Source organism: Choloepus didactylus, chromosome 1 (assembly GCF_015220235.1).
Source record: "Choloepus didactylus isolate mChoDid1 chromosome 1, mChoDid1.pri, whole genome shotgun sequence".
NCBI lineage: Eukaryota > Metazoa > Chordata > Mammalia > Pilosa > Megalonychidae > Choloepus > Choloepus didactylus.
The window spans coordinates 76,962,258-76,980,838 of NC_051307.1; the positions used below are offsets into that span (position 1 = coordinate 76,962,258).

General features: G+C 40.7%; 1 protein-coding gene across 1 annotated transcript in view; it reads left to right on the forward strand.

Moving 5' to 3' along the window:
- Positions 1-9,802: 9,802 nt before the first annotated feature.
- The window catches only part of PLCXD2 (phosphatidylinositol specific phospholipase C X domain containing 2), a 63,726-nt gene continuing 54,947 nt past the window's right edge, over positions 9,803-18,581 (forward strand). Inside the window, exon 1 of the mRNA XM_037835250.1 lies at positions 9,803-10,534. Coding sequence (XP_037691178.1) covers positions 10,372-10,534 — 163 coding nt within the window. The 5' untranslated portion in view covers positions 9,803-10,371. The remainder of the gene's footprint in view (positions 10,535-18,581) is intronic.

Here is an 18,581-nt window from a genome sequence, read left to right on the forward strand (position 1 = left end):
AGATAGATGATAAAGATAGAGATAGATACATAGACAGACAGATAGATGTAGATAGATGAGGAAAAGGGAGGACTCTTATCTACAACAGAACGTCAGAAATTGACTGGTAAATGTAGAGAGCGTGCTGGAGTTGGAAAGTCTTCATTTGTAATATAGTAAAGATTGGATCGGGCTAGAATCATCAATGGATGTTAAATCATCTAAGGGAAAATTTTTATGGTGATCAGGATAATTGCAGGGTCTTTACATATCTTCCTGCAGAATATTTGCAAGTTACAAGGGAGGAAAAAGAAACAGTTATTATGTAGTAGAGCAATAAGACAACATCTTGACTGAATGATCAAAATTAACATCACCAGTGAGGGACAGATGGACATCATGAGCCTCCAGACATGATGCCCTGAGAAGGATACAATATTGCCTATGTAGTACTAAGGCAGAGAATGAATAACCTGACTCCAATTATGAAGTAACATCAAATAAATACAAAATAATATATGTTCTGTTTAAAAGAGGATGGGGCTGCATTTTTCAAAAAGGCCAATGTCTAAAAGACAGAAAGGCTGTAAACATATTCCAGATTAAAAGAGGCTAAAGAGACATGAAGATTAATTGCAACACCTGACTCTAGACTGGATTTTGTATGAAGGGAGCAAAACGTTATAAGGGACATTATTAAATCAGCTGACAAATTGGAGTACAGGCAGTAAATTAGATTAAACTATTGATAACTCTGCTGTGGTTATATAAGTGAATATTCCTTTTCTTTTTTTAATTATTATAGAATATAACATATATACATAGAAGTGATAACTTTCTAATATGGTACTGCAACTCATAACATTTTTGGAAATTTCCTATTATTAGTGTATACACATTGAAATATTTATGGGGTAAAGGACCATAATGTATATAACATCCTCAAATGGATGTCTGTGTACTCACATGTGTATGTATGTATATCCACCCACATATACATACATCTATAGATAGGTACATGCATACGTATGTATACACAGAGAGAGAAGCAAATGATAAAGTAAAGAGGGTAAAATGTTAACAATAGATGAATTGTTTAACATAACACTCGTCTTTTTCTTATTTTTACTTTTGCAACCTCTTTTGTTTGACTACATTTCCAAATAGAAAGTAAAAAAAGAGGTAAAAAAAAAAAAAAAAGAAATACTTAAGCATGAAAACATAATGCTTAATTTGACTCAAAGCTAGCCTATGTTTCCTACATTACAGTCTCTAGACTGCAAAAGAGGACAAAATGCAAAGATTCTGTTTATTTATAGAGAGTTTTCTCTAGTTTCTGAGTGTTGTCTAATCTGAAAGTTCAGAAGAAAATAAATGAGGATTCATCCTTCAAGTTCTCATTTTCTGTTTTATTTCTGGGTCTTGTGCCCTAGGTCCTGGCTGGAATCCACCAAAACTTCAATCAATTTTTCTTTCTTAAGGAAATGAATTCAGCCCTTTGATTTTCCCAGAACTCCAAGGCATGTTTTTCCTCACACCATTAAACCATTTCATATCAAAGGAGACTAAGCTATGTATCCCCGGAAAAGAGACTTCAGTTTCTCCCCAAACCCTTGGGCAATGTTTTTTGTTGCTACCTTAAAGGAAACTGTGGAAACAGTTCAGCATTTACAGCTGTCCTAAGGCAAGAAACCCCACATGCAGTAATAGTGAAAGCAGGATCACATTCAGCGTTCCTTTGGTGGTCCCCCAAAGCAGGAACTGGGGGGCAAAAGGCTCAAACGGTCACTTCCCATTCACCTCCTAGAGAACTTTAACCATCACCCCCAATTTTCGGTACACAGCTTGACCACTCTTTATTTGTTCAATGAATATTTAACTTGAAACTACTCTCTGTTCTACTGAGACCAAACCCTTTAGTTTGGTTTTGATGCTCTGAAGTAATGTTTGAATCAAAACTTCTCTGTCACTCCCAGTTAAAGAAATGCAGGCTGTAAACACCTCTGTTGGACTTCAATATCCTCGAGGGTATGAGGTGGCCTTACGTATCTCCATATCCCCACAGGAGGCCAAGACCTGGGAGAAGTTAGTGCTCAGTTAAGAGGTGTATGAGTGAATGGTAGGTGATGGTGAAGAGTGAATAGGTGAAGGAAAAATGCCTCGTGGAACGGAGAATTCGCTAAAAACAGCTGATGATCTCTTGCTCAAGTAGAGTAAACTGAGGTTTTTTTAATCACTCCATGTCACACAATCAAGCCACTTTAAATCTATGCTCTTTTACAAAATATTCTTATTGTGGCAGGTCAGTCAGCCTAGGAGAGAGGGCAGAGCCTAAATTCTGGGTGGCTTGCCAGAGTCCTTTGGGTGAGCAGGCCACTGGGTCAATTTCGAAGTTCCGCTCAGTTTAGTAGAATCAGCAGACCAAAGAAGAGCAAGCCATGGGGTTTCTAAACCTGGATCAGCGGGTTCTTGCCCTCTACTCTCTTTGGATAAACCAAGCAAGTTTTGCTATTGCGCAGTTGTTGCCAGAAGGACAGGCAGGGACCTACAGGTAAAGCATTTTCCTGATCAAATAGAGACCAGAGAGTAAGGTTTAGGAGGGAAGTTCTTGGACTTCTACTCTCTTTAAGGAGATAGTCATGCTTCTGGTGGCAAAAAAAAATCAGCTCAGACCCCTGATTCCCAACAGCTCCCTGGTGTTGCCCCACATTGCTTAAGATTTGAGCTAACAAATCCTATTAAAAGCTTTGGCCTCAGATTCTCCCTTAGTCTTCTACCCTGCTGAACTGGGTTGGATTCTGAACCCTGAGACCTTTATTTGCTTATCTGGCTTTTTGATGCCTTTCTTCAGACGTGGGGCTTTCATCTTAGGGGACATGTATGCTAGGGAAAGCCACTAGACAAACAAAGCACAACTAGAACATCAATTTCATTCTAGGGTAACATATGCATAACAAATTTGAATGGATTTGATCAGTGCTTGCCATATGGAGCTCTGGGTCCAAATCCCTAGTGTGCATTCATCTCTGGTGGAAGAGTTGAGAAGCTTTGCCCCTGGGCTGCATGCACACCAGACCTGCCACCGTGAAGGTGTTGGAAGCACCAAAGGTGAATCTTTGTCCAATCAATTCACACTCCTAGCTCTGAGAGCTCCACTGAGTATTTTCTGAAGCTGGCTTCCTGAATTCAGATCGTCTCCTCCTGGATGCTGAACATAGGGAGTGAGTAGAGAAAATTTTGAGCTCTCCCTGGAGACTAGAGTATGTGACCAATATAAAGGCTTTATTAGAAAACATCTTCCAAAACCACAGTCTTAAGCTTTTGCTGGCAGCAACATGGTATTAGAGAAATAGGTCCATATTTATACATAAGAAGATGTACCCCGTTCTAGCAAAAGAAGTTAAATATTTGATTGAGGAAAGGGAATAAAGAGAAGAAAAAGAAGCTTAACTGTGTTAAAGGTAAAAGATATCTATATAACTGGCAGCCAGAAAAAAACAGAACCATGGAGTTTTATGGTTGGATAAGACTTGAAAATCTAATCTAGTTCAATCTTCCATCAAATGCTTAAATCCTCTCTATACTCTCACTGTCTTGTGGTTACCAAACATGGCTTGAATACTTTCAGTAATAAGGACTCCTCCCCTACTTCATTATATTGCCTCTAATACTTCCAGAACGTTCTTTATACTTGGCTGAAACAGAAAGATACATGGGATAAACTTTACTTTCTCTCTCACCCCTGCTACTAAAAGCAACCAGAAGTTGCAAGAGCAGATAGATTGTTAGGACAAACGATGGCTTCCTCCATGACTAGCTTCAACAATCTAGAAAGGGTGGGGTCAGACAGGCGGCTGAGTTGGAGGGTTAGCTGCTGAGTTAAGCAGATCAGAATTCTTTGAAATCAAATAATCAAAATGTCAAGAAACATACTAAGGGCTTCTGATTATAACCTAACATTCAAAGAGAGTTAACAAGAAAAACACTAACGGTTCATAATTTTTATTTACACTGAAATTTATTTTGTGTGGTTTTTTTTAAAGAATTATTTTTGTTGGTTAAAGTTCTCTGTCCAAACTTGTAATTTTAGTAATAATAAAAAAAGTTGATAGAGAATGATATGTGGCTCAATTACCCTGACTTTTACTCATGAATGATATGCCATACTATTTCCGCCTGATGGCAGCAAACCAAAATGTAGTCAGGTCATTAAAAATAATGCATTCTATTCTAAGATTAAATTTGCTAAATGATAATAAATGCACAGAGATCATTCTAATTATAACCAAGTTCCAAGTGACTATTAATGTACAAATTAGTACACACAGGTCTCCTAATAACTTTGGTAATTTTCATGATTCCAGGAAACTTGTGGATACCCTTAGCATGCTTTAAAAAAAAAAAAAATAAAGCTAAGCGGGAAAGAACAAAGAGCAGTTGCTTTTCTGGTTGTGTAAACCAAAATCAACTATTTCTGCCAAAATATTTTTCTCTAATGCATAAATTTATACACAGGATGGATAAGAATTGCTTTCTCTGCCATTCCACCCATTCTAATTTTCTTAAAAAAGAAAAATTGTTTGACATGCTGAAGCCTTGATCTCAAACATTTGGGACATAGAAATCCCCTGGAAAACTTATTAAAAGGCAGAAAATAGGATGTCACACAAAGGATCTGATATATTTGGGCTGGAGTTAGACCCTGAAATCTGTATTTTGCATAAGCTCCCAGTTGCTCCTGGTGTTGCTAGTGGTAATGCAGACATTTTTAGGACAATTGAAATTGAAAGGGAATTTACTGTGTACCTGTAGTGTGCCTTTAGGACCAGAAGATGGCTCCATAACATCTTAAATCAGGGACGTTGCAGCTAATGCGCTAACTGAAAAATAAAGGCTCTGAGATTCTGAGGCCTTTTTCTCCCAACCATCCTTTGGTAGATGAAAGCAAGTGCAAGAATATGATGTTAAAGAAGGAAGCAATAGGTATTAAAACCAATTTTACAATCATCACTTGTTATTAGCTCCTCTCAAAAATACTAGAGTAACACCGTGTTGTCATAGGAAATTTTCTTTAAAGTAAACCAGAAAAGCTTGATGCCCAATAAATTAGAAGACGTAGATCTTCCTGAGTACTGAGCTTTCAGATCTGGGAGAAGCAATCTTATAGCCGGCTATTGCTGCAATTCAGTCTCATCTCATTACAGAATTCCTGTTGTGAGCCGTAAATATCAAGGGCCGTGAGGTGATAGCACACATCACAACTTCCCACTTAAGCAACTGCTCTCTTACCCAGTTTCTCCAGGACACACTGCCCTGAGTATAATCAGGGAACAGGGCCCCCCAATGACAACGACAAAAATAAGCCAGTATCTGGCTCTGGCCCTAATCAACAAAATAACTGTATGCCTTCAGATGTCAGGAATGTCTGACGTGTATCAACATGAGTTCACATGGCAGTGTGTTCTGTTCACCTCCCATTCCTTGGAGGCTCCTGAAGGTCTCCAGTTGCCACAATGATGTCACTCTACCTGGAGGTAATCACTGCTTCTCTCATCATGTGCTCAGTACCACCCATGTGGGAGACTTTTCCTCCTTCTACCCTGATCCCCATCACACATTTATTAGGTTTGAACAGGGAAGTTGCTGGGAATGATCAGAGATGATTTCTGCTGCTAGAGGCTACAAAACAAAGTGGTCTTCTTCTCCATTCTGTCTTTTATTTACCTTGCTCCACATTTCAGTCCTCTTCCCCTGCTGGTGACCCTGCCCCCGGGCCAGCCGGAAGACAATGTGAATGAGACATCACCGTGGAATGTTAAGCATTGTATAACCTCACTCACCTCTGAGTTACATCCCTGGACCAAATATGTGCCTGAGTTCTGATTCTGCCTGGAGTCTGTTCAGCACACAGCCTGGAAGGTAAGGACTGCACAGAGTCTTAGCTCTGGGGGGCAGAGACAGCCCCAGCATCATTAAGTAATATGTTTCCCATGAGATTCATGACTTTACTTCAAGGAGGTAAAATTCAGGCCATCCTGCCCTGCTAACCAGACATGCCCAAATAGTAAGCTGTTTACATGCTTGCTCTTGGATTTTCACTATACATTTATGGAATCCAAGCAATCCTATAATACAATGTCCATAGAGAGAACAAAGGCTGCTGCCATGTCTTCAGGAACTCAGTGGGGTCCTTTATCATATAATGAAGTAAAATTTTCCAGAAAAATGTGACTAAAAGGGGAAATGTTAGATTGCAAATGTGGTAACAGAATAAATTTTTTTTTTAAAACCCATGGAGCTATAGTACACAAATAGTGAACCCTAAGTTAGACATGGACTATAGTTAATAGTACAATTATAAAAATGTGCTATCATCAGTTGTAACAAATGTTCCACACCAATGCAAGGTGGTATATGGGGATCCTATATTTTATACATGATTGTTCTGTAAACCCACAACTTCTCTACTTAAAAAAAGAAAAAAAAACTTTCCAGAAAAGAAGACAAAGTTTATGGATGTATTCATAGAAACAGATTTTATTATGCATAATAAAATGGATGAACAATTTGATGAGTCTATTAAATATATTGAATGAAGTAGGCTTTCAAGTAATCAAAAATAATTTCAGAGATAATCAGGCTGGCCCCTCAGGCTTTAGAATTATAGGTTCTTGGAGTTGGAAGTGGGGATGGGAAAGCAAGCAACAGAGTTAAGAAAGACTATACATTTAGTCTTTGTGTGCCTGGACTTTTGCATGTTTTCTCACTTTTTCTTGCTTAGATAACTGATTTCAGTGATTTACCTAAAAGACTTATCTCCCCAAGCCTGTCTCTATTTGGCCAGAGCTATTCTCCCAAAGCCCTGCTAGTAACTGGCTATGAGATCTTGTGCACAGTTATGTAGCCTCTATGCCTCAGTATCCTTTGTAAAATGGAAATGGTACTTGTACCTTACCCATTTGCTTATTGTGAAGGTTAAATAAGAATAAATGAGTTACATTCCCCCACTAAACCCTCCTAACTTATCCCATGTGCTGTCACTCTAGTATATTTTCTGTTCTTTACATCTACCATTCATTGTCATAATTTTGCTTATGTTTTCTCAGCAACATATCCCTTTCCCTTGCCATAACCCTTTGTCCATTTTCCAGTTACAGAATTCTCAGAATTTGAGACCAAGCTTGAATGCCATCTCCTCTAATAGAGTATCCCTTGTCCTTTCCCCCTTCAAAATTTTTACCTCTTTGTTGTTCCCCACTTGTACCTCTGTTTTTCCTTCATTTGGGCTCACATTTCAATTTAAAATTCACATATTTGACTCTTTTCTTCTAGATTGTGTAGTAAATGAGGTCCATCATATACAAAGTTTTATTCAAGTTTTATTCCGTTTCTAGCACCTACCAGAATAATTTGTATGTCATAAGCACTCCATTTGGTTGTAATTATTGATTAAAATGGACTTGCCTTAAAATTACAGCCCTCCTATTTAATTTAGTCTCCTCTCCCTTTGACAAATTTCACAGTATAGTATGTAAGAAAATATTAACTACCTAAATTCTGAATATGTTTCTATTAAAAAATTATTTTTCCCTAAATATCTATGGCATAGTGGAAAAATGTCACTAATAATTTGGTTTCCATTACATAATTATTCTCTTAAACTTGGAGAGTTTTTAGCTGGGATTTTAATACAAATTAACTTTTAATTCTAAAAATAATATAGAAATACTATAAAACTTTGGAAATTAAAGAAAAACCAATATGGATTCTCACCTATCAAACATGAAATTGTTTGCTAAGGTCTTGGTACTCAAAGTGTGATATGAATCAGCAGCAGCAACATCATGTGGAAGCTTGCCAGAAATGCAGAATCTCAGGCCCGTCTCAGACCTACTCAAGCAGAATGTTTCATTTGCACATTCAAGATTGAAAAGCACTGCTCTAAGATACTAACGAAAGCCTACAGAGCTTGCTTTACCAAGCATCTCCCTCCCTCCAGTAAATATTTTTTTAACACCTGCTATATGCTGTATTAGAAGCTGTGTTTTCAACAATAAGATTTCTTCCAGGAGTAACTCAAGAACATATGGGGAGAGTGTTGCCTTCTTTCTGAACTGTGTTCTTGAGCAAATCAGGTAGTTGTAAATGAGAAAGCTGCCAATGTCACAGAGAAGCCAAACATTTCATCCTGAAGTGGTTTCACTTGCTTCAGAGTTCTCAACCAGTGATGTCTCTAAAGTTTGATGCTTTCTTAAAATTTTCATTCCTTTCATGAAGAGCTGAAAAATAAAAAGAGAAGGCCAAATTTTGCTTGCCTTGGGCAGCCTTCATAAAGTCTTGTGTTTGAAGATTTAAAAGAGTATTTTAAAAGTTCAAGGGAAATCCAGAAAGGTGACATTTTCAAAAGCCAATCTTGAGATATTCCTTCCAGGAAAGATTTTCTAGGGAAAATAGCACAATTTGTTGATTCAGACAACTAAGTGATACATTACCAATATCCTATGAAGTACTTGAAGAAAGAGCACTATATTGAAATAGCCTTTAAGCATTGAAAAATGCATGATAAATATTACATTAAAAATATGCTTTTTTTACTAACCAACAAGGAATACTCCTCAAGAAAAAAATAGAGGTGGTGGTGGGGAACTGGTAGTATGCAGCTGAAAAGCAGATATTTAGATGAGTGTGAAGAATAACTAGGAAGAGGAAATTTTAATAAGATGTCAAAATGGGGCATTATGCAACAGGAGTAATGTGTGTCAAAAATGCAGGCCTGGAGGTGCAGCCAGAGAGGCAGAGGGGCCATTAGGTGATTAAAATCAGCTAACCTACAGATCTGTATGAAAGCCTTGTCTTCCTTCACAAATGCTGCTGTTTCCTTTTCCCATAAGCCCTTCCTGAGTCACTGAGAAGCCCTCCTGAGACCCAGCATCATGGCCAGGATGCTTTTCTTGATTTGCCTGTTGGCTAAGATGTTCCTGTGATTATGTATGTGCAAAGTCGTCATATCAGTAGAGAATCTGGTGTGCATTTGAAGGAGTAGGCAACATTGCAGAGAGCAGGGGAAATGGGTCTGTTTGCCTGGAAGCCTCCAGGATTGAGACACATTCCAAAATGGAATTTCCAAATAATGCCCCCTCACGAATTGCTTGCAGAATGCCCTAGGGCTTCCATTTCATCTATTAAAAAGGGATCATACCAACAACCCTCCCTGCCTTACGGGGGCGCGGTGGAGAGCAAATGGGACAAAGAATTTGGAAGAGGTTCCAAACAATAGGACATACAAATGTAAAATGTCATTAGTATTTCCTCATCCATAAAATGGGAATAATAGCACTGAAGCGCTGCTTAGTGGTGTGCAGGTGAATCTTAATTATGTAATGCTTAAGTACATACCATCCCCTTGGCCTTAACACCTCTCTCAGCCTCTGTAGCTTACTGAAACTGCAATCTACTTTCTGTGTAATTGTCAGACAGAGGGAGAGAGGATATTCTGAGAGGAAGGAAGGAAGGAAAGAAACATTCGCGGTCGCGTTTAATATCTGAGTGCTGACTGCCTGAAACCATGAAGGGAAAAACACCTATCCGACGTCGGACTGGCAAATGGCTTTAAGTTAACAAGACTGCAGCCCCAGCAGCCGCATCTGCCTACGAACAGGAAGGCGAGAGTAACGGAGGGAGGAGACTGAGAAGCGGGGGAGGAATGGGGGCTAAACCTAGGGGCAGCCCGGGAGAGCGCGGGCCAATAGGGGCGCTCTCCGCCACCGGCCAATCACCGGCCGCCTTGCCTGGCAAATCTGCCCGGCAGTGCGGGGCGGGGCTGCCGGGAGTCTGAGTGCCGCCGGTTACACTTCTGAGTGCTTCGGCGCCCCAGGGCAGGGGGAGTGTGTGCCGAGAAGCCGGGGGGGCAACGATTAGCAGGCATACCCAGCATATGAACCAGCCTGGAGACATATATAGAAGCCTGGATCAGGCTGGAGATGGTGTGCCCGGGCGTTCACGTGTGTCTAGACCCACAGGCGGGTCTATATGCTGTGTGGGCACCTGTCGTGTGAGTGGCCCCGGGCGTGGCTGCTCCTCGGACTTTCAGTTCCTGTAAGATTTATCTCTACGGGCCTACCTTCCCCCGGTTCCAGAAGGGAACGTAAGAAGTTTAACGGGGCTGGGACTGAGCAGATTAAGGCACTGGAGCAGCGGCTGGGCCAGAGCGGGTGGGGACTGCGGGTACTGGGTGGTAGGGAACCACCTATTTGTCCCGTCTTCCAAGCAGCAAGGCGATTTGGAAAGACTGGCGTGACAAGGGTGGCCCTGAAATGTCTACAGATCCCGGGCAATGATGATCACTGAGTGAGTGGCACTGGGCTGAGCCCGGACAGTTTGTTGGCAAGAGGGATGCTAGCAGTTAGGAAGGCAAGGAGAAAACTCAGGATGGGGACCATCTGCTCCCCCAACCCCAGCGGGACAAAGACATCATCGGAGGTCTGCAATGCCGACTGGATGGCCTCGCTCCTCCCTCACCTCCACAACGTCCCCCTTTCCAATCTGGCAATCCCAGGTATTCTTCTATTTCTACTTGTTCCTACAGTGTTTAATTCTGCCATTTTATTGTTGTTAATGGGTTGGGTGGCTTTTCTATTGTGTGGAGAAGATAACTCGGTGACCTTAACTAAGCCCTTTTTTAAAAAAAATTTCCAAACCAAAAACTTAACAGTGGAACTGCTTTTTTAAAGAGATTTAATTTAAGTATGCTGCATCATTGGCAAAGGGAACTCATGAGAATTGAAGCACTGCTATTTTATTTAACGTTATTTTAATTTTACTTGATAGCCTCATTCTAAGAATGTTATCCTCTTAATGTTGGGGCCAGGGCACGTGAGGGATTCATTTACTTGAAGCACTTAAAAAAAAAAAGGAGAGATCAAGGGTATGTGAATAAAAAAAAAATCATTAACAGTTTTAGATCTGGATCAAAATGAAAATGAAAATATATATCCTTTTTCATTTATTTGACTTTCTGTAGTGGAAGAAGAAACAAAAAACAGATTAGCTCTAGAGAATAGATTCAGAACCAGGAATGAGTATAAAAAGACATATATTTTTGTTGTTGGAAAAGCCTGAATTAGGGGATGCAAGCTTTTATCACAAGCAGTCATTAGGTGTGATGAGGCGGTGGTGATTGAAGCTTTGTCTATATATACACAGGTGTCTGCCTGACAGATCTAGAACTGCAGCCTTGAAAGGCACTTCTGCTCCAGACACTGTCTCTCTGCTAGGGGATTTATACCTTCACATCACTCTTGTTAGACATGTTAAATATGTCCTCTTCCTTCCATTCAAAAGCTGGTTAAAGTATGGATTCTGGAGAAGGATGTTTGGGCTGCAGTGATCTTGTTCTAACATGCTGGGCAAAGTCCTATGATTCTTGTACTTGGATATCACTCCTAAGAAAAGGGAACTGACTACTGTCAGTCCTTTCTCTCATCTAAAGACAGAACTATTGAGCAGGCAAAATCCAGGTATCCCCTGGACCAGTCTGCCTCTGGGCTGGAAAGATGACCTTATGCAACCCCAGATCTTTGCTTTCTATGCATGAGGAAAAGCAGTGCTGGCTTCAAATGTAGGCTTTTCCTTGCTGCCTCCTCTTTTGGAGGTTTTCTAGATTCATTGTCCCCACGGGCCCTTGTTGCTGTTGAGCAAGAAGAGAGCTGCTAAATTTCTTTATAGTTATGATCACTTGTGTTTTACCAGCCATTGACTACAGCTCCTTGGGAAATGCCAGATGGTTTATGCTTCAGAACAGGTCTTTTCCGTGTTTAATTGACGCCTGTGGACTCATCACCGAAGTGATGCCCAGGCCATTTTTAACATTAGTCATTTGCCTTCAGGCTTTGCAATGGGATTGTTTTGTGGATTGGTATGGCAGGTAGCGTGTGTTTGCAAATAGAGTGGCATCTTAAGCAGGCCCTAAATGTCTTTCTCATTCAGGGCATGTCCAGGGTAGGTTGAGTTTCCTACTTCCTCCTCGTACTTTGGACGGCTCAGAGTACAACAGCAGTTCAGCAAGTGGCTTGGCTGTATATTCCGACTCCATGACTCCAGAAAGAGGCTGGGCATTGGTTCTGTGTGATCTATAGGGTATCTCAGAGCTACCAGAGATTCCAGGGGAACAAACGGCTGAGGCCTGCTGCTGTGACTGGAAATTCTATGCTTAGCCGCCATGAGGGACACAGGAATTTGTTCACCCTGCTTTGTGAAGTCCAGTCTTACTAAGTATCAAAAAACATCCTCGACTCCTCAAATAGGTTGAATTCACTATTGTGAAATGTCCCTTTCCCAGGTGGAAGAGACATGATGGTGGATTTATAACATCTCAAGACACCCCTCCCTCATCACCTGTGCACTCTCTGTCCCCTACCTCCAATTTAATACTCTCTAGGTAAAGGCTAACAGTCATGTTCTGCTGAGCTCCTGAGAAATTCTGAAATACAGAAGGCATTCAGGAAGTGGGGGCCACCATTGTCCTCCCCTGCACTCCTCCCCCCCATGATCTTCATTATAGTAGCTGTTATTTACTGAGCACTACCATGAAGTGCCTACTGGCATACATTACTTCAAATTCTTACAGCTCCAGGAGGTAATACTATCATTTTAGAAATGAGGGAATTATTGTTCAGAGAGGTTCAGTAATTTTCTCAAGGTCACACAAATAGTATGGGGCAGAAACAGGATTTAAGTCCTAATGTAGCTGGTTCCAAAACCTATGCTTTGTCCTTGTGTCTCTGAGGCAGCCTCGGGAAATACAAAGCAGTAGGGGTAGTCTCTAAATGAAAACCAGCTCTCATAGACCATCTTCTGCAGTGAATGGAAGAATTTTCTAAAGTAGGTGTTCTTTATTATATCACTGTGATGATGGATGGATGGATGGATGGATAGATATGCACACATATGTGTGTAAGTATTATATAACTGAGAGATATATATGTGTGTGTTTAGAATTAGAAACCAATTAGTTTTAAATTCAAATGTAGTGCTTAGATCTATTTTGTCTCTGTGTGTATGTGTGTGTGTGTGTGTGTGTGTGTGTGTGTGTGTGTGTGTACGCTGATCTGGGGCGTCGATAAGACTGGGTTAGATCTGTCAGGGTTTGGGAGGAGCTGTGGTGACATGGGAAAGGGCAGGGAAAAAAAAAGGGATTCTGGTAATAACAGCAGAACTGGGATGGAGTAATCTGTCAGATTTGTGTACACCTGCTGCATTTGCCTAAATCATGATGGGAGAGAACACGTGTGAATGTGCACCTCTCAACAGAGCTTTGATGTATTACTTTATTGCTACAACTGTTAAGACCACCTGTTAATGACCAGTGTCACCCAAACATATTGAAAAATCTTGGAGAGGAATCTTAGAGCAATCCTTATTGTCAACTGCATAGAATTATTGGATATCCTAAGGTTAAAGGATCTGGTAATTACAAAAAAAAATTCAGGTTTTTAAATTAAATCTTTAAAAGAGTTATAAATACTTCAAACATTTTCCTTGTTCTTAGCAAAAGCATGATATTCTTTGTGGACAAATGGACTGATAGTAAAAATATTTTTCTGTAATGTGTATTTAATTCTTTTTCTCTGTATATTTTAGTACTATTTGTTTATTTATAAATAAATGTTCTTTCCTGTCTTTTCATCAAAGGTCAAATCTTTGGTCTGTTGGAAAGAACCTTGAATTTAAGGGTCTGGAAAAATAATATGGTTTATCCTACATTTGTAATAGAGAAGAAGTATCTGAATTTCTCTAGACTTGGTGTCCTCATTTGTAATTAAGATGTTGGTTTAAATGAAGTATAGCATCCTTTCCAGATTTAAAATTCTTTGATGAATTTGAACTTTATTTTTTTCTTGTTTTTTGTTTAATATAGAAACAGTTGGAAATATTGATTGGGCCATTTTAGGTATGAAGGCCATTTCTTTTATGCCTCTTCAAAACAAGAAATTATTCTTGGCACATGCAAGCAAAGACTCACAATTGCCAGAATGAACCAGGGTCCACTCACTTTAGCCAGCCTAAAAGAGGCTATAGATTTGTTGATCTAAATAAATTTTCACCTCTTTAGATCTTGAGTTCCTTTTAAGAAGGCCCCATGCTCAGGCCTGTGGGAGACCCAACCCTGCTGTCAAAGGAGTTTACAATCTAGTGTCAGAGACGTGTGTATGTATACTTTCGCCATACATAATTGAAAAATAGAACTTATTGATGTGAATGTTGAAACAGTTGAAGTTAAGTGTTATAGAGGCTCACAGAATGGCAAGACTAATTCCAACTTTTAATATTAGGAAATATGTTTGGGGGGAAATGGCATTTGCCCTGGAATTTGAAGAATGTCCGAGATTTCAACGATATGGCATGAGGGGTCAGGTTTTGGAAAGAGGGCTTTCCAGGTGAATTGAACCACGTGAGCTAAATATATATTTGGGAAATGGCTGGAAGACTTCCTCTCCTACCCCTCCATAATGCTTTGCTAAAGCTTTTGTCATTGTGCTTCTCAACACATTGTTATTTTTAGGTGTCTGTCTTGCAGATAGAGAATATGACTTACTCCCTTTATAAGCCTAAGACCTAGGCTTTTCTTAACTGGGTCAGTCATTGGTAGTGACTGAGTTGAATAATTCAATGCGTGGAACTGGGGGGTAGGAATGATGGAAAAATGGCTTTCAGCCAGGTCCTGGATGACCTAACACTCTATGCTAAGTAGTTTGCCTTTCACCATCACTGCTGATCATGATCAGAGCTAAACTGAATAGACTGGGTCAGTTCGCCTTTCATAAATAGCCATATGAAGCCTGTATCAGCCAATACATCAGGGATCTCTAGAGAGATTTTATATATCGAGAGAGAAAAAGAGAGAGAGATGTATTTTAAGGAATTGGCTAACATGTGTGGGCTGTGTTCTGGTTTGCTAAAACTGCCATTGTGCAAAATACCAGAAATGGATTGCCTTTTATAAAGGGGATTTATTAGGTTACAGATTTACAGTTCTAAAGTCATAAACATGTCCAAACTAAGGCATCAACAAGAGGAAACCTTCACTGAAGAAAGGCTGATGGCATCCGAAACACCTCTGTCAGCTGGGAAGTCACATGGCTGGTGTCTGCTGGTATTTCGCTCCTGGGTTCTGGTTTCAAAATGGCTTTCTCTCTCTTAGCTTCTCTCTCTCAGCCTCTGTGCATCCATGCTTGTTCTCCGATGGTGTTTCTCTCTAAGCATGTTGGGGTCCTCTCTTAGCTTCTCCAGGGCAAATTCTTAGCTTATCATCTCCAAATGTCCTTCTGTCTGCATCTCCCAATGTCTCTGAGTGTCTGTGTCTGTGTTGGCTCTTAACTTCTCCTGGGGGCAACTCTGGATTACATGTCTTAGCTTCTCTCCAAAACGTCTCTCTCAGCATCTCTGAGCTCCTTATCTCTGTAAGCTCTCTTAAAGGACTCCAGGATCTAATCAAGACCCATCCAGAATGGGCGGGGTCACATCTCCATGGAAATAATTTAATCAAAGGTCTCAGCCACAGTTGGGTGAGTCACATCTCCATGAAAATGCTTAATTGAAAGGTTGCACCCTAATCAAAAGACTAATAAGTCTGCCCCCACAAGACTGGATTAAAAGATCATGGCTCTTCTGGGGTCCATAATAGTTTCAAACCGGCACAGGCTGGCAAGTCTAAAATTTGTGGGGCAGGCCTGCAGGCTAGAGCTACGGCATGTTAGTCTGGAGGCAGAATTTCTTCCTTTCTAGGAAACCTCAGTTTTTACTCTCAACTAATTGGATGAGGCCCACCACATTTTCAAGTGTAATCTGCTTCACTTAAAGTCAATTGATTGTAGATGTTAACTACATCTGGAAAATAACTTCATAGCAACAACTAGATTAGTGTTTGATTAATAACTGAGAACTATAGCCTAGCCAATTTGCCTCATAAGGCTAGCTAACCATCACAAAAGCCATATGAAGGTTTTCTGATTGATTCCTTGTAACTTAGCATGCTATTCCTGTATCCCTAGATAAGGCTCACTAATGAATCCCATAATAAATGATAATTCTGGGACAGAGTGAAGTTGGCAGAAGACTCAGAAACAGAACTCTGGTATAATTTCTGTGCTGGGAACAATTCTTTCACCCTGAGTCCACTTTGCTGTCCTCTTCCCTTGTCAAATTTGAGCTTCTCATTTTTCCTGTCCAGCTGCTGCCTTACCCTGCTCTTGTTTCTCTTTCCCTCATCACCTTCCTTCCATTGATCTGTCCTATATATAATCCGGCCTCTCCCATTCCAGTGCCACCCCTTCCTCAGGTGCTTCTCGCTGCTCTCTCATTTCTGTTCTCATCTTGGTGATGATCAATCCCTTTTCTCCTTTTTTAACTTTCTGGATCCCCATCCTTTTCTTATGTAATGTTACCCTTGACCGCTTGGCACTTCCTTTATTGCTTCTCCCTGTGGCCCTACACATACTTCCCATATGTGTGACATGGGGACAAAATCCCCATGGGGAATAGATGAAGGGGTCATTATCCAAATGTTGCTTCTGGAATTTGGACCAAGGCTGGTGTATCTGAAAGACAATTGAGAACCACCCCAAAAGGGTGCAGAATTATTTTAGGAATAAGAAGAGTTAGGTTGGCTCTGCTTTGAGGATAGCACAAGCCATGAGTTGACCCTGGATCAAACCCAATCTCATAGGGAACTTGGGAAAACCTAGGGCCAAGCTGAATGTACCAGGTCTGACCTGATTAAGAAAAAAATCATAAGGGACCAAAATGGTATCTGTTCTAGTTTGTTAATGCTGCTGGAATGCAAAACACCAGAGATGGATTGGCTTTTATAAAAGGGGGTTTATTTGGTTACACAGTTACAGTCTTAAGGCCATAAAGTGTCCAGGGTAACACATCAGCAACTGGGTACCTTCACTGGAGGATGGCCAATGGTGTCTGGAAAACCTCTGTTAGCTGGGAAGGCACATGGCTGGTGTCTGCTCCAAAGTTCTGGTTTCAAAATGGCTGTCTCCCAGGGCGTTCCTCTCTAGGCTACAGTCCGTCAAAAATGTCACTCTTAGTTGGGGTATTTGCCCTCTCTTAGCTTCTCCAGAGCAAGAGTCTGCTTTCAACGGCCATCTTCAAAAGTGTCTCTCTTGACTGTAGCTCCTCTTCAAAATGTCACTCACAGCTGCACTGAGTTCCCTCTGCCCGTCAGCTCATTTATATGGCTCCACTGATCAAGGCCCACCCTAAATGGGTGGGGCCACGCCTCCATGGAAATATCCAATCAGTGTCATCACCCACAGCTGGGTGGGGCGCAGCTCCAAAGAAACAGTCAAAGAAATCTAATCAAAACTGATAACGTCTGCCCACACAAGATTACATCAAAGACAGTGGCATTTGGGGGACACAATACATTCAAACTGGCACAGTATCTTACATGGAAATAGTTTATTTTTGTTTTGTTTCTTGTTTCGTTTCTAGGTAGTCATGATGAGGAATGAAAAGAGTTTGACTTTAATGTTCCCAGTTACTAGGTTTACCTCCTAAGAAGGTTCATCACTTCCCTAGCCTTTCCCATACCCCACAAACACAACTCATGCAAAAGCCAAAAAGAATTCAGGAATCACACATGTCCATGAGAAGCAGAATCATGGATTGGTTAAGAGTGTGAACTCTAGACCCAGTCTGCCTGCATTTGAAGCCTGACTCCGTCCCTGACAAGCAATGTGATCATAGGCAAATTATGTAACCTCTCTATGCCTCAGTTTCCTTCTCTGCAAAACAGAGCAAATGATGTCAGTACCTTACTTGGTTAGTATGAGAATTAAAATAATTCATTCATACAGTGTGCTTAGAATAGTACTGGCACAAAATAAACAATATAAATAATAGTAGTTGTTATTGTTATTTTTATGTGTCTTCTCCTGGAATAGACAACAGAGAAGAGGTAAAAAATATAGTCCATACCCTCAGGTAATTTACAATAGTCCATATCCATAGGTAATTTACAATCTAGTGAAGTTGCTGACCAGTCAATTGAGCCTCAGTGTTCTGTGTCTGATCAATCAGGGTAAATTGAATGGGGCTTTAGAGCAAGTAGTACAACATGGGATCTGACTCCCAGGGATAAGCCTGGCCTGGCATTGTGGGAAGGATACAGGGAGGATTCCCCAGAATGTGAGTACCGAGGGAGTATTAAGTGCAATATGGTGGGTGGCAAATCAAGAAAGCCAGAAAGTTCGCTTTATCTATTTACTCTGCCCTGTCCACCCACCCCAAGTTCAGCTCTCAGACTTTGTCATCTCCAGACATCATAGCCTTTAGGAATAATTCAGCTGTCTGTGACAGGACCATATTGGTAACTCTGCTTCTGCTCTACTCATTTTTCCGTCACTTGCCTTCCTAACCCAGGCATTTTGTTCCAAGCCCAAGAGTGGGAATATTGCAGAATGCCCTCCTTAGAACAAATCTTTATACGTATTTGATAACTCCTTCCCCAGCCATCAGAATAGTTCCTTCATCACCCCCCAAACACCTCCATGACCCCCCCCATGACATACACACACACTTAGCTGTGATCT